The sequence below is a fragment of the Balaenoptera borealis genome (assembly GCF_965194805.1).
Source record: "Balaenoptera borealis genome assembly, chromosome: 9".
Classification (NCBI taxonomy): Eukaryota; Metazoa; Chordata; class Mammalia; order Artiodactyla; family Balaenopteridae; genus Balaenoptera; species Balaenoptera borealis.
The window spans coordinates 48,724,311-48,738,897 of NC_138873.1; the positions used below are offsets into that span (position 1 = coordinate 48,724,311).

Here is a 14,587-nt window from a genome sequence, read left to right on the forward strand (position 1 = left end):
TGAAGGTTGGCTGTGCTACACTCCAAATTTCATTCTGCTTCCATCAACCATGTTCAAACTTCCAAAGTTTCTCAGGTTTAAATTTCCTTGCTTTCTGACAATAGCGCATCTATTTTGTGTGAAAGAGGAGAGAGCATGCCTTATGTTGATTGTTTAAATACACATCTAATCCTAAAGCCTTATGTGCACCATTGATATCAAACAGAAGCTATAAAACCTGGGGAAACTCAGAGCCAGCCCAAGTAAGCCCTCTTTGTTTGGAGCTTGTTAGATCTTCCTCAGGAAAATGGGAGTCTGTGCTGGCCTCTGCCTCCGTGTCTGAGAGCACTCTGTCCCCAAGCCTCGTGGGGTGCCGTTACAGACCACTACCATCATTCTCAGCTTCTCCAGGGTAGGCGCTCACCTTACTTACTTGCCCATCACGTAAGTACCTATTCAGTACTTACAGATATTAAGTACCGAATACATCTTTGTCAAATTGATAAATAATTCCATAAGACAAGGTGTGTGAACTTGATGACCTTAAAGTTTCTCTTCTGATCTAAAGTTCTATGATTTCTATTTGTCTCAACCTCTACCTATAGATTTTAAGAAATCCTAAGGATGTTTACTTAATGAATAATATACAAAAGTTGCCAATTTGGTCATTAATGAGGTGTTAATCCTTTTCCTGCATTATTTTAGTGATTTAAGACCCAGAGTGAAGTAAAATCCTGTTAATAGTTATTCTAGATCAGTGCTGTCCAATAAAAATAAAATACAAGCCAAAAAATACAAACCACAAATGTAATTTAAAATATTCTGGTAGCCATATTAAAACAATGAAAAGAAACAGGCTTAAATTAATTTTAATATATTATTTAACGCCATATGTCCAAAAATATTGTTTCAATTTTTGGTGTGTGTGTTAAGTCTTCAAAATCCAGTGTGTATTTTACACCTGTACACCTCAATTTGGACTAGTCACATTTCAAGTGCATATGTGGCTAGTTAGTGCCTGTTCTTTTGACAACAGTGTTACAGCCTGTTGTTCAAGTGCTCTGTGGACCAGGAGCTTGTTAGAAATTCAAATCCTTGGAATCAGAATCTGCATCTTAACAAGTACTCCAGGTAATTTGTATGGACATTAAATTTGAGGAGGGAGTATACAAATTCTTTTTCCAGTGAAACTTTGTTTTGGCTACTTTTATAACTTTCTCTTTTCTTTTTTCGTTTTGGGCCACACCGTGTGGCATGAGGGATCTAGTTCCCTGAGCAGGAACCCATGCCCCTTGCAATGGAAGTGCGGCGTCTTCACTGCTGGACTGCCAGGGAAGTCCCCCACGTTTCTAATTTGTATAAATTTTTCATGTGTCATGCTTCCTGGGTTTCCCACTCCCCGTTTTTAAAATAACTCGTTTTTTATTCTAGTTATAAAAGCATAACCTGTTTATATAGAAAAATTAGAAATTAATTTTTCTATAAAATAAAATTTTTCTATAAAAAAAAAATCACTTGTCATCCCACCAACCAGAGATAACTTCTATTGACATTTTGGGTGTTTATCCTGCCAGTCTATAAAATGTTGTTTATTTCTTAATTATATAATACACAAATAAATTCTTATCGTTAAAACAATAACATGTAAAATGAGGTGCCCTCAACTACTTCCCCAAATGCAGTCCCCGCCTGATCCATTCACCAGGTGAAGGACATTTGGGTTGTTTCCAGTTTTTGGCAATTATAAAGTTGCTATAAACACTGGCTTTCAGGTTTTTGGGTAAATATGTGGGAATGAGATTGCAATTAGAAAACTTTTTTAAAGGCTGCATTGTACTTCAGAATTTGAAGGTATATGAATATATATTCACTTATTCATTCAATTAATGAATATTGAATACTTATGCTGTATTAGGCAATGAGGATATAGCGAACGTAGTGTTGGTCAGCATTGGTCCCAACCCTCATAGAATTTGTTTTTAATCAAATCCCTATTAATAGACATTTAAATTATTTCCAATTCCCCTATCATAAACAATGAGTTTTAAAATTTCAATTCAGTCATCTGCTGTCTACCCAAAATTTTCCTTGGAGTTTTCAAGGGAAAAAATGAGCAACTAGGCAGTTAGTCTTGGTTGAGGGAGTCACCCGACTCTAACCACAGCACTGGTTAGAGGTGGGTGGAAGGTGGGAGGGTAGAATCTAACCTCAGGTAGCTGTTGCAGATTAATTCTAGGTTAATGTGGAGAACCTGGGATCATCCTTCATCTTCCTAGGCCAGTGGTTTTCAAACCTTAGTGAATACCAGGATCACCTGGAGGGCTTGTTAAAACACAGATTCCTGGACCCCACTTTTGATTCAGTAAGTCTGAGATGGCTCATTAATTTGCATTTTTAACAAGTTCCCAGGAACATATTTTGAGACTGCCCTAGGCTATTTCTGGGAGTTTCTGAGCCTGATATCTTAAATTTGGACTCTCCATCAGTGGTTAGGAATTCAGAGATCTAGAAGTAGCTATCTTTGAAGTTACTGGAGAAGTTACTAATGCAGACGAAACGTCTGTGGGCCTAGAGGCTCCTTTGTAGGATCACCTGACAACTCCAGTTCCTTGAATTTTATTTCTTTTCCTCTTGACTGCTATCTTCACGCAGATTTTCCCGCGTTACGCTGGTTGGCAGGGGAGCCTCTCCTCTGGCACTCTCAGCACCGTCAGTAGGCAGGGAGGCACTCCAGTGGAAGGGTTCTTCCGGAGCAGTGCCTTAATATCAAGCTCCAGAGTTTCCTAATCTGGGTTAGGGATGACTGGGTTTCTAGCTGCAGGAGCCTAGTGATAATGGCAAGGCATTTACCTGAGACTTCAGAAGGGCTGAGATGAGACATGCTTACCCTGGATTTGGGGGGATCTTGAGGATATGAGCTAGCTCTTGGAGCTGCAGGGCCCAGGTCCCCCAGGCAGAGGAACCACAGTTCTAAGAGTTGCTGGTTAAGTGTAAAGCTAACTCAGAGAAGGCTTTTTGGTTTTCTTCCCTTAGCTGGTTTGGTGGGCAAGTTCAAATGAGGGATATGTGGGTTCATTCCCCTCATAGTGGTTTGAACCCAGTTTGAATCCAGCCACTCACTAACTCCACTGCTAACTAGTTCTTGGAAATTTTCCTCATCTGTAAAATGAGGACAGCACCCCCATCCCTCAGAGTTACTATGAGGACTAATACAGTAACATATGTAAAGCACCTTGTTAGCTCAGTACTCGACACACAGCAGGACCCTCTTTATCTTCTGGGAGCGTGGGTCGGAGTGAAGCTGTAGCACATCATGCTGTGGGACCTTCAGTGGACTCATCACAAAGGATGTTTGATTTTCTTTGTATATAAGGGTACTGGCATTACTACCTCTGGAAAATGAGGCTAGCTAGCATTGGGGGCCTGCTGTCAAGTCACTCACAAGCATACACGTTCCCTACAGAGGAGGTAAGACTGGAGCCTATAATAGCTGCCAGGATAAGAGCCTGGAAGAGTAGGAATGTAAGGTCAATTTGGAAGAATGAGCGTATAGGTTAGCATGACAAAAGTGTGCTTTCATTTGTCATTCCCAGATACTCTAAAAGGTTAATACTACTTGTAAGTTCACTATATACATTATTCCAACAACCTGACTTATTTGCAGTATAGGACCTATGTTTATATTCCAATTTTACGTTTTACTAGTCAGGAATCTTTTCCTGTTGTCTTGGGCATATCTCAGCCAGTGAAAATAATTTCCCCCTGTGTCAGAAACTTACTCAAAGAAGAAAATAACCAGAAGCCTGCTTTTAAAAAAGTCTGTAAAATGAAAACTTTGGATACAACAGAGTATTTGTGAAGGTGTTTTTTTTTTTTTAATAAAAAGTCCTTTTAAAAAAAAAAAGGATACAAACAAACTCCACTGTCAGAGGAAATAGTAAATCATTTCAGAATGGAATGTACAGAGTGCACTCCCATCCCCACACTCCTACTGTCCTCTCTGAGTTCCTGCTACTTTTGTTGAAGACGCATCATGGATGTGAATCTTCATTACAGTCTTCTGACTCTGCTCCCGTATCTCCCATACTTAGTGGAAGGGAAGATGGGTGGTGCTGTTCCCTAGGACTTCAAATGCTTCAAAGGAAGCATTTTCTCACTGAAATGTTAAAAATGGTGTTTGGGTTCCCTTAACTGTGAATTAGATAAATTACTGAGAGCTAGCCCGAAAAGCTAATAGCCATTTCAAGATTGTTTCTATGAGAAACACATTTGTAGGTCCAAAAATTGGCTAACGACCAACAAACATTTGAAATACAATCTGTTATAGATTGGGAAATGACTGAATATTTGTAAAAATTTGATTTATACAACTTCTTTCAAGTGTGCAGTAAGCCACAAGCATTTCTTGAGTCCCTGAACATGCTGCATTAACAAATGTAGTGTAGTACCGGTACTAACATATCACTTAAAGTTCAGACATAACTTGGGGGTTTGTCATACTATTTGCTCTACTTTTGTGTATGTTTGACATTTTTCGTAATAAAAATAACATTTATTTGAAATTCTTTCAAATAAAAATACTGCATTTCATTAAAAAAAAACCCTTTCAAACATAAATTTCAAAAATCCTCAGGGGATCAACCTAGGGCAAAACTGGGAGGCAATATAAGAACACCTAATAAGACGTAAAAACTTGAATTTTGAATTGCATCCATAATATAGATACAGCAAATCAGCTATCAAAATGTTGAAAACATTTGAAATAATGGACCTATTTTAAAGCCTCCAAAATCTCCTATCAATGTTGTTTATAATTACGAATCTTTCAAATGCCTAAGTAAAAAAAACAAAACATTGCAATTGATGTAAAAAAGGAAAATGAAATTCATCTTTCAGTATATTTATCTCTTTAAGATTTAGCTTGATAAAAGTCTACTAGACTTCCTAAAATATAATTTTATTAAATTCAGAGTTAAAACATTTACTCTTTAGATATTTACAGCCAACTAATAAATTTCCTATAACATCTTTAGTATCTTTTATAAACAAAATATTTTAAAAACCTACAATGTCATGATGTAAAAGAGAGCAATAATTATAATAAATAAAATAATAAATGAAATATGATATGCCTTCTGCTACGTACCTATGAGTTATACCGAATAATCATTACAACAGATGTCCTTAGAGAACAAAGGAGAATGAGAAAGTATAAAGGTAGAGGAAGGCATGGAAGATATTTTCTGTTATCATCTACTGTGTGGTCTTTCACTGCACTATTTTTTAAACAAAAAAAGGTTTCCGCCAGGGCAAGCCCCGCTTCAAATGTCCCCTTACCCTCCTGACTAGAGGATAATGTGTTTGTGTAGTATATGATTTCATCAGACAAGGCTGTGAACACATGTGATTTATTCAATGATCCTATTCCGCTTCCTTTTAAAGATAAAGAATGCATTTAAGTCGATTGTGTATGAGACTGTGGTCATTCCTTAGAAGGCTCCATTCAAACAGAGAATAACATTACCCTATTTTAAAACATTAAGAGTGTAGCCATTTCTTTGGTCTTCATTTTCTTTCCAGGCAATATGAATTAATACTTTCATTTATTTTAAAAGAGAAAAATATAAAACACAAGTAATTACTTTGAAATTGTTTTAATTTTCTTTGTATAAGCAAAACAGCCCCGTAAAACATTCACTTTTCAAAAATCTTTATATACAAACAACAGTGTAGGATGGAAGAAACAACTAAAAACAACACAGCCACCCACACAACAGCTCCTAACAGTAGGCCCCGTCAGGGTGCAGCTCTCATGAAAACAAGCTGCTCACATTCCCAGAACCACAATCCCCAGGAAGGAATCTTGTCCTCTTTAACTTGCTGGGTGGTAGAGCCCAGAGGAATCACTCAAACTATGAAAATCCCAAAGCATGTTCACCTAGGGGGAAATGAGGAGACAGATATGACTTGAGCATGGTAATTATTTTCTTGTAGTAACAGTAAAGAAAACCTTAAGTGGTAAAGGCTGCATGAGTTCCAACTTCAACAGGTAGCTAATTGTGTATGTATTTTCCAGACACAGCATTTGTTAGCTAAGGCAGAACACACAATGTATACTTGCCACTGTCTTTCAAATAATATTCTCTAAAGTATTCACATTTATTGATTATAGATACATGTAAGTGGTATTTAAAATAATAAAACATAGTAAACACCAGACATACTGTTCTAGGTACTTCATATAGTTTATTTCACTTAATCCTCACAGTAACTCTATGAGGTAAGAACCATTATTATTCATGTTTTACCAAAAAAAAAAAAATGTAAGTCATACAGAAATCTAATTATTTGACCAAGATCACATAGCTATAATGCAAAACTAGGTACCTTGTCTCCAGGGCTCTTGCTTTAAATTTAGCTCCAGTTCTGTCTCATGAAATTGGATTTTTAACCCCACTATCACAGAACTATTCTTCCAAGACTGTAAATTCTGTTTCTTCTCTGTGAACTTCCACCTCTTCCAATGAAAACGAATAATTGTTCATCTTCTGCCTCCCAATTCACCTTCTGGTTTCACCTGCTTCCGTGTACAGTCTGGACCCCTAGTCATTTCAACTATGCCCCAAACTCCTCCCCAGGCGTCTCCTACGCAGTCAGACCAAGGTGGTGGCCTGCACCGGCTGCCTCTGTTCCTACCACTGCCTCCCAGCAGTCAAGCATTACTGCTGACCCAAGAAAAAGTCATGCTGCCTGTTGCTAAGTGGGCCTCACTACCGATCGGCAGTCCTTCCGCTGACACTGCACAGCATCCACGGCGGCTGTTCCAAACGTCTCCCAGGATTAAGTCCCCAGACGCACCCGTGTAGCCCTTTGTAGATGACCTTACCATGGCTCTGTTTAAAATGCATCCAAAGTAGGGTTGTCAAAATACAGGTTGCCTGGTGATATTTGAATTTCAAATAAATAAGGAAACATATTTTAGGATAAATGTGTCCCAAGTACTGCATTATAGAAATATTTAAATGGTATTTAAACTGATAAAAATAGCAAACTGTGTACCGAGAGCCTACCAAATATTGCATAGAACATACTTAATACTCAGAAGTTATTCATTGTTTACCTGAAGTTAAAATTTTACTGGGCATCCTGTATTTTAATTTGTTAAATCTAATTCAACCGAATTCCCCTCTTTCCATTCCCAGAAGTACCCTTCCTTTTTTCAAAGGTTAATTCTCTGACCTATGGTATTGATCTTTCCTCCTTACTTCACTTTCTTCTTTATCCTACATATCCCTTCCTTTCTACTTTCAAGCATGCTCTGGTCATTCCTACCATGGTATTAATGGTCCCAATTCTCCACCCCTGTGTGAACTCATGCCCTTTGCCATGTCACTTTGCAGTTTCTCTAAAAGGTGAATTCTATCTCCCACCCCCTTGAATCTGGGCTTGGTCACACAACCTGCTCTGTCCAATATGAGGCAGAAGTGCCAGTGTGCCAGTTTGGAGTCTAGGCCTCAAGAAGCCTTGTACGTTTCTGCTTGCCCTCTTAAAGCTCTTCTTCCAGATAAGAAAAAAACAAAAACATCTGAAAAAAACAAAAACACTAATTCGAAAAGATACATGTACCCCAATGTTCACAGCAGCATTATTTACAATTGCCAAGATATGGGAGTAACCTAAGTGTCCATCAACAAATGAATGGATAAAGAAGATGTGGTATATACATCCAATGGAATACTACTCAGCCATAAAAAAGAATGAAATTTTGCCATTTGCAGCAACATGGATGGACTTCAGCATTATGCCAAATGAAACGTCAGAGAAAGACAGATACTGTATATCTCTTATATGTGGAATCTAAAAAATACAACAAACTAGTGAACATAGTTTTAAAAAAAAGCAGGCTGACAGATATAGAGAACAAACTAGTGGTTACCAGTGGGGAGAGGGAAGGGGGAGGGACAATATAGGGGTTGGGGATTAAGAGGTACAAACTATTATGTATAAAATAAGCTACAAGAATATACTGTACAACACAGGGAAAATAGCCAATACTGTATAATAACTATAAATGGAGTATAGCCTTTAAAAAATGTGAATCACTATAATGTTCACCTGTAACTTACATATAATATTGTACACCAACTAACTTCAATTAAAAAAATGCTGCAATGAAAAAAAAAACCAAAACCAAAACCAAACTCTTCTTCCGTCTCCATGAGAAAGGCATGCTCAGGGCAAGCCAAAGAGTCCCAGGAGGATGACAGATCTGTGAAACAGAACCCAGCCTAGAGGAAAGCCCACATTAGGCTTTCAGATATATGAGCAAGCCCAGCTGAGATCAGCCAACCTTCAGACACTTGAGCTATAATAATAATTACTGTCTTAAGCCATTGTGTTTGAGTGTTTATTATGCAGTAAAAACTGAGACATCTACCCCAACTTTCTTTCTTGCACTCCCAACCTACTGCAAAAAAGTATCCTTTGTTTTTTTTTTTGCCTTTGTTCTCTCACCACTTATTTTCATTATCTGTACTAATTCTCTCTTAATTGACACCAAAAACCTCTTAAAGGTCAGTCCTATCGCTTGGCTCTCTCATCCACCTTGGCCTCTGTATAGCACCTGACACTGTAGATCACCTGACACCTCTGTTAAATTTCCCCCTCCTTGACTGTACAGCACTAGTCTCAATTTCTTTGATTATTTCATCTACTTCAGGGGCTTATCTTCTCTCTTCCACTCTTCTGGGAGGTTATTCATTCCCCCTAACAGCAACTGTCATTCATTTGACTCACACATCTTTATCTCCACCCCCCAATCTCCCTTCTAAGCTCTAGTTCAATTGGTTCTCAAACTATAGTGTGCATTAGAATCACCCAGAGGGCTTACTGATATTCAGATTGCTAGGGCCCTACTCCACAAGTTTCATATTCAGTTAGTCTGGGGCGAGGCCTGAGAACTTACATTTCTAACAAGTTCTCAGGTAATGCTCATGCATCACTTTGAGAACCACTATTCTAGTTTCATATTTCTAACAGTCTCCACCTGGTTATCCACAGGTGCCTCAAAAATCACATACAGTGTCAATTAGAGGTTTTTTATTGTAAGCCCTAGGAACCAACTTGGGCTAACTAAAGCAAAACAAGAATTTATCAGGGAGTTCACAGAATCAATGTGAAGGCTGGTAAACCATGTTCCAAATAAGAAAGGAACAAGAAGAGAGACTGCTTGACAGTAGGAGCCTTACCTCTAAGTCTGCAGAAGTGAACAAGTGTTTCTTGTGTTCTTGAGTCCCTCTGTTCAAGATCAACTCTGAGAGTCCTTTACCCACCCCCGAGTTGTACCAGGGCAGTGACAGAAAGGATTATGGTGGAAGTAGCCACCAAGGACTCCTCTTCTTTCATACTTAGTTCAGACCCTCATAATCAAGCAGGTGGATTACTACAACAACCTCTTAACTGGTTTTCTTGCCCCTAATCTAACTTCCAGTTCATTCTCCTCATCATCTTCTGTTCTCTCTTTAAAACGTGTCATTTTCTTCTTTGCCTTGTATGGTGTCATGTTCCTGTCTTATCTTGTTTTATGTAATAAATTGCTTTTCTTTATGTGCAAGTGGTTGGGATACTTTTGCCTTAGCAGACTGATAAAACGGAAAAGTAATTTTAGAAGGTAGAGAATACATCCTATTATAAAATGAGGATCGATCTAATTAACCTAGTAACCAGGAAACGATCAGAAGTGGTCCCAAAGTTTTGCATAGAGACCCCTCTAGGAGCCTTTAAGAGATCAATATCTCGCTAGACTAAAAACTTCCTCCTCAAAAGGACCCAGTCCTCATTGTATCACCAGCACCAGCTCATAACAGGCACTTAAGAAATCGTCTCCAGGCCCTCCTTACTTTAGATTACTGTCTGTATTAGCCTCCTGATTCCCTGGTCTGCAGTCTCTGCCTGCCTATCTCCTCACTACCAAATCCTTCCTGTACAGCACTGCTAAATCAAGCCAATCATCATTTCCTGCTCAAAACTTTCTGACTCCCCAAAACATGCTTGCCAACTCTAAACTCCTCAGTATTCAAACCCTTCCATAATCTGGTTCCAACCAACTTTTCTAGGCTTTCTTCCACTCCTTACATATACTGTCAACCAGTCTAGACAAATAACATTTCTTTAACTTAAACTTTTCTGCTCTTGTTGGTTTGGTTCCACTTTTTGGAATGTGTTTGTTGCACGTGTCTACCCTACCCTACCTCCAAAGTCTTGTTAAACACCTGTCAGTGTTCCTAATCTTTTTTTTTTTTTATAATTTTTTTTTAATAGCTACATTATTTATTTATTTATTTATTTATTTATTTTAGCTGTGTTGGGTCTTCGTTTCGTGCGAGGGCTTTCTCTAGTTGCGGCAAGCGGGGGCCACTCTTCATCGTGGTGCAGGGACCAGTCTTCATCGCGGTGCGCGGGCCTCTCACTATCGCGGTCCCTCCCGTTGCGGGGCACAGGCTCCAGACGCGCAGGCTCAGCAGTTGTGGATCACGGGCCCAGTTGCTCCGCGGCATGTGGGATCTTCCCAGACCAGGGCTCGAACCCGTGTCCCCTGCATTAGCAGGCAGATTCTCAACCACTGCGCCACCAGGGAAGCCCCCTAATCTTTTTTAATCCATGAATCACATCCCAGGTTCTTTTGGTCATGTCTTCTTGTACCCCATACCCCTTAGTTCCAGGTTAAGGATTTTCTATTTGAAGCTATTTAAAATTAATGTCTTGTTTGTATAAATACTTCATAACAGTTGAACATATACTATCTTAAACTATCATTATATACTTGTATTATTTGTTTTACCAGATTTTAAGAGCATTAAGGAGCTTTCTACTAACTAATTTTCTGTATTTCCCAGAAACTACTCTAGTGCCTTACACATAGTAGTGATGAGTATAATCTGTTGAACAAATGAAAAAATGGATGTTTATAATATAGGGCTAGTGTTTGAAGTAGATCCCCTTTAGATAGCAGCCAGTGGCTGTGCCGGGAATTCCTGAACTGCTGGAATCAGGGGGTATAAATCTTGGTAGCTTGGAACTAGAAGGTGAGTCTAAACCAAAGATGATCAGGTTGTAGTCAAATGCCAGGAGGCCAGACACATGCATCAAGTAAAAAGATCCAAAGGTCAAACCTGAGATGAAGTGTAGAGCAAAGGGTATGGAATCAGGCAAAGACACAGTAGAAGCAACAACAGTTTAAAACAGGTTGATGGGGATCTGGGATAGTGGACTTCATGGCACTTACCAAATCAAAATGAGTGGTTTGTTGGTAAAATGGAGTTGCCTAAGAATCAGAAGTTGGGCTGGCAGCTATTTATCATTTCTAGCAAAGAAACACATACATGGAAATAAATTTATAATAGCAAACATAGGAAAATATAAACAGGCCTGCTTTGAGGGGTAGATTTAATTTGAGCTCCATTTTCTTGCTTCTGCCCTGTCATCTTAATTTATTTCACACCTTTGCACAAGTTCACATCCAAGTTCTAATGTATTTTTTGATTCCTTTATATTATGGATAAAGAAAAACATATTTTAAGAGATATAGTATCATAGTACTCAATACCAAATAGAAAAATTCAGAAAAAAATTTTTGCTATATTTTTTAGACTTTCAATCTACCAATCAGTAAAGCTACAATAAGAAAACTATACCTAATAACCACTGATTTTCCTACATTGACTGTTCATAGACTGGAAAATTCCAAGAATATTTCACAAAGGTTTTTAAAAAAAATTTTAATGCAAAACAAAAAAAATCCTAATTATAAGAAATGCGTATTTTATTATTGAGGGCTCTGAAGAATTTAATTCCTACAACCTACCTTGCCCTATAAACCATTTGTTTTGTTTGCCTGTCAATCTGTGAGGCTGGGTTGAGGAGCAAAAATGCACAGTGTTTCCTTGTACTAATTAGCATCAAGCATTGTGGCAAAAACTAATGTCCACATGAAAAGCACAGCAAAATTCACTTTAAATCCTACTGTAAATATGCAAAAGTCCTCTGCATGAAGTCCTCTACAAAAGTCCTCTGCATTTATTTTTATTGTAAAATAAATTTTATTTTGAATTAAATGTTGAATAAATTATACTTTTAAAACCTATATTATTCTTCCTGATATTACTGAGAGAAGGATAAACTCCCATATTAATTTCTTTAAAAATTAATATTTGGCAAGCAACATAGAAGAGTAGGAAGATCACTTACCAAGGAGCTACATTACCTGGGTCCCACTTACACTTGGGGTCTTAGGCGAGTTATTTATTCTAAGTCTCAATTTCCTCATCATAAAATCTAAAGACTTGAATTAGTTCGGTGGTTCTTGCAAGGAAGATGCATTGGAACTGCCTGTGGACATTTCTGACTTGGTAGATGTGAGAAGGGAGGGCCTGGGTAACTGTGACTTTATAATATTTCATAAGGGATTCTGATGCATATTACTGGCTAAGAACCAATGGTCTAAATAATTTCTTGGGTCCTTTGCGATTCTGAAACTCTACTCTTTACATCCAATCAATGGACTTTTAACAGCTCCTAACTTTCATCATTATTCTCTTCTTAATGAATAAGTGTATTTTAGGAAATAGAGAAGCTGTAATTATTATAATAATAATTTATTCTAAATTATGAATAATAGCTTACAGTTACTGAGTGCTTACCAGTTCTAAGGTATTAACTCATTTAAAATATGTAATTTAATCTTCACAATCACACCGTGAGGTAGGAACTAGTATTATCATCTGTATATTACAGATGGGAGAACTGAGGTACAGAAAATAATTTGCCCAAAATCACAGAGCAGGTAACTAGGGAAATTGGGCCGTAGAGCCTGAACTCTTAACCAGTATGCTACGCTGCCATTCAATAAATGAACTATATGTACAAACATACCCATCCCTGCTCCCCATACACATAGCACTGCTTTCCCTGCTACTTCTGGGGAAAAAAAAGGGTGTGTTTTTAGAAATTTGTGGGATCAGAAATGATGGAAAGGGGAAGCTGGGGAAGGCAAGAATGAAATGACTTAAGTGAGCTGAGCCTAAGACCCCTGTCCTGAGTGACAACAACTAGAGACCACTTGGATTCACAAAGGCCTCTAAAAAGGGTAATTATGTGTAGGAATGATTTCCCTTCCATTATCATTTCATTCCATAATGTCTAAGACATGTTCTTTTTGATCAAATATTAATTTTAAAAACATTAGAAATTTACCTTATTGGATGGACTAGACCCAAAACCATAAAGTAAAACAGGAAAGTAAGTACAAAAGCCAAGTTAGAGTTTCAGAGAGAGGGTAATAATTGAAATGATCCAGCCTAATACTAATTTTGGGTATACAAAGAATTTATAACACTATACCTTGGCTTATGAAGTATGAGGTTCAGATGGTAGAGATTAATACATTATAAGGATAACCTTCTCTTCCCAACAGTATAGATAAAGAATAATCTAGCCGAGGTTGGTGGTCCTGAATTTACAGTGTTAAATGCCAATCTGCACAGCAGTTATTTTTTCTGTCTGGGTGCACTCAGCAATCTGGGAGCAGACACCCAGTTAGAGCTGTTGTTTTGTCAGGTAAGTGATATCAGGGTAACAGGGCAAAGGAGATGTGGTTCCTGGCAAGAGAGTGGTAATTTAAAATAGAACGCAGCAGGAGATGAAAGAAGTGAAGGCAGGAGAAGGCTGATAGGGAGAAAGAAGAGAAGTCTATGGACTGGAGGTCCCAAGTCAGAGAAACCTGAGAAGGGTGAGAGGCTGCAGTGGAGTGAGGAAGAGGACTGGAAATGAGATGTCAGGGAACTGAGAATGGCTGTACTGGGAGTAACTGAGTGACAGAGCTAGGATGAAAGTTCTGGCCAGACAAAGTCAAGTCTGCATTTATGAGGTTAGAGGTGAAACAGATTGGGTGTATGACAAATCCAGGATGTGGCAATACAAGCGAGTGGCTGAAGATCACATCAAGGAACTTTGAGGCTGGTGCTGGGTGAGCTGTCTACTTGAGTGATGAATTCACTCAGGATGACGGGAGGAATGCAGGTAAAGAGGAAGACGTAAGCCACGTGTCACAGTCATTAGTAAATTAAGTCTTCAAAGGCTCTGGATATGCTTAGTACAGGGGACTGTGTATTCTAAAAGGGTATCCTTCCCCCTTATCTATGAGTTTTCTTAAAACTAATCTTTGCTCTACTTTTTAGATTTGGCAAGAACCTCTGCTTCACATTTTCATCTTAAGGAGAGGTCTTCTCTGCTAAAGTCGAATGGAAAATGAAGTTACCTGCTAATTCAGGCAAGAAAAACCTCAGCTCCCTACTCTCAAAAATTTCTGAAAATAAATGTTTTAAAAACAAATTACAACTCAATTGCCCTAGTTCTGGTTTGAAAACATCTGGTGAGACCACTGGGTACAGTTTCCCACTACCCTTTTTTTTTTTTTTTTCTTCTTTAGGTATAAAAACACACATACAAAGGTTTCTTATAATCTTGAAAGAACAGGGTGGCATGCTATTTACTGACAGGCTGACCCTTACACAAAGAACCCCAACCTTCAACAAGCTAAAATGACTGTTAC

General features: G+C 38.2%; 1 protein-coding gene and 1 long non-coding RNA gene across 14 annotated transcripts in view; one reads left to right on the plus strand and one right to left on the minus strand.

Annotated features, from left to right (window-relative positions):
- The window catches only part of LOC309634619, a 52,806-nt gene extending 38,333 nt beyond the window's left edge, over window positions 1-14,473 (plus strand). For all 3 annotated transcript variants that reach the window (XR_014248248.1, XR_014248249.1, XR_014248250.1), the window contains exon 3: window positions 14,214-14,473. This is a non-coding gene — a long non-coding RNA (uncharacterized lncRNA). The remainder of the gene's footprint in view (window positions 1-14,213) is intronic.
- The window catches only part of LOC309634604 (uncharacterized protein), a 60,199-nt gene that overhangs the window by 36,426 nt on the left and 9,186 nt on the right, over window positions 1-14,587 (minus strand). For 5 of the 11 annotated variants that reach the window (XR_014248225.1, XR_014248226.1, XR_014248227.1 and 2 more), the window contains 2 exons: window positions 11,264-11,341; window positions 1-5,917 (listed from right to left, as the gene is read on the minus strand). The exon at window positions 1-5,917 is cut by the window's left edge and continues 23,862 nt beyond it. The exons of 1 other annotated variant lie outside the window; for it this stretch is intronic. Coding sequence is in view for 1 of the 10 variants with exons in the window: in XM_082404914.1 (XP_082261040.1) it covers window positions 11,310-11,341 (32 nt within the window). In the remaining 9 variants the exon portion in view is untranslated. Of the gene's footprint in view, window positions 5,918-6,366; window positions 6,860-11,263; window positions 11,342-14,587 lie in introns of those variants that run through there. 5 more of the 11 variants (XR_014248223.1, XR_014248224.1, XR_014248228.1 and 2 more) reach the window with 3 other exon arrangements.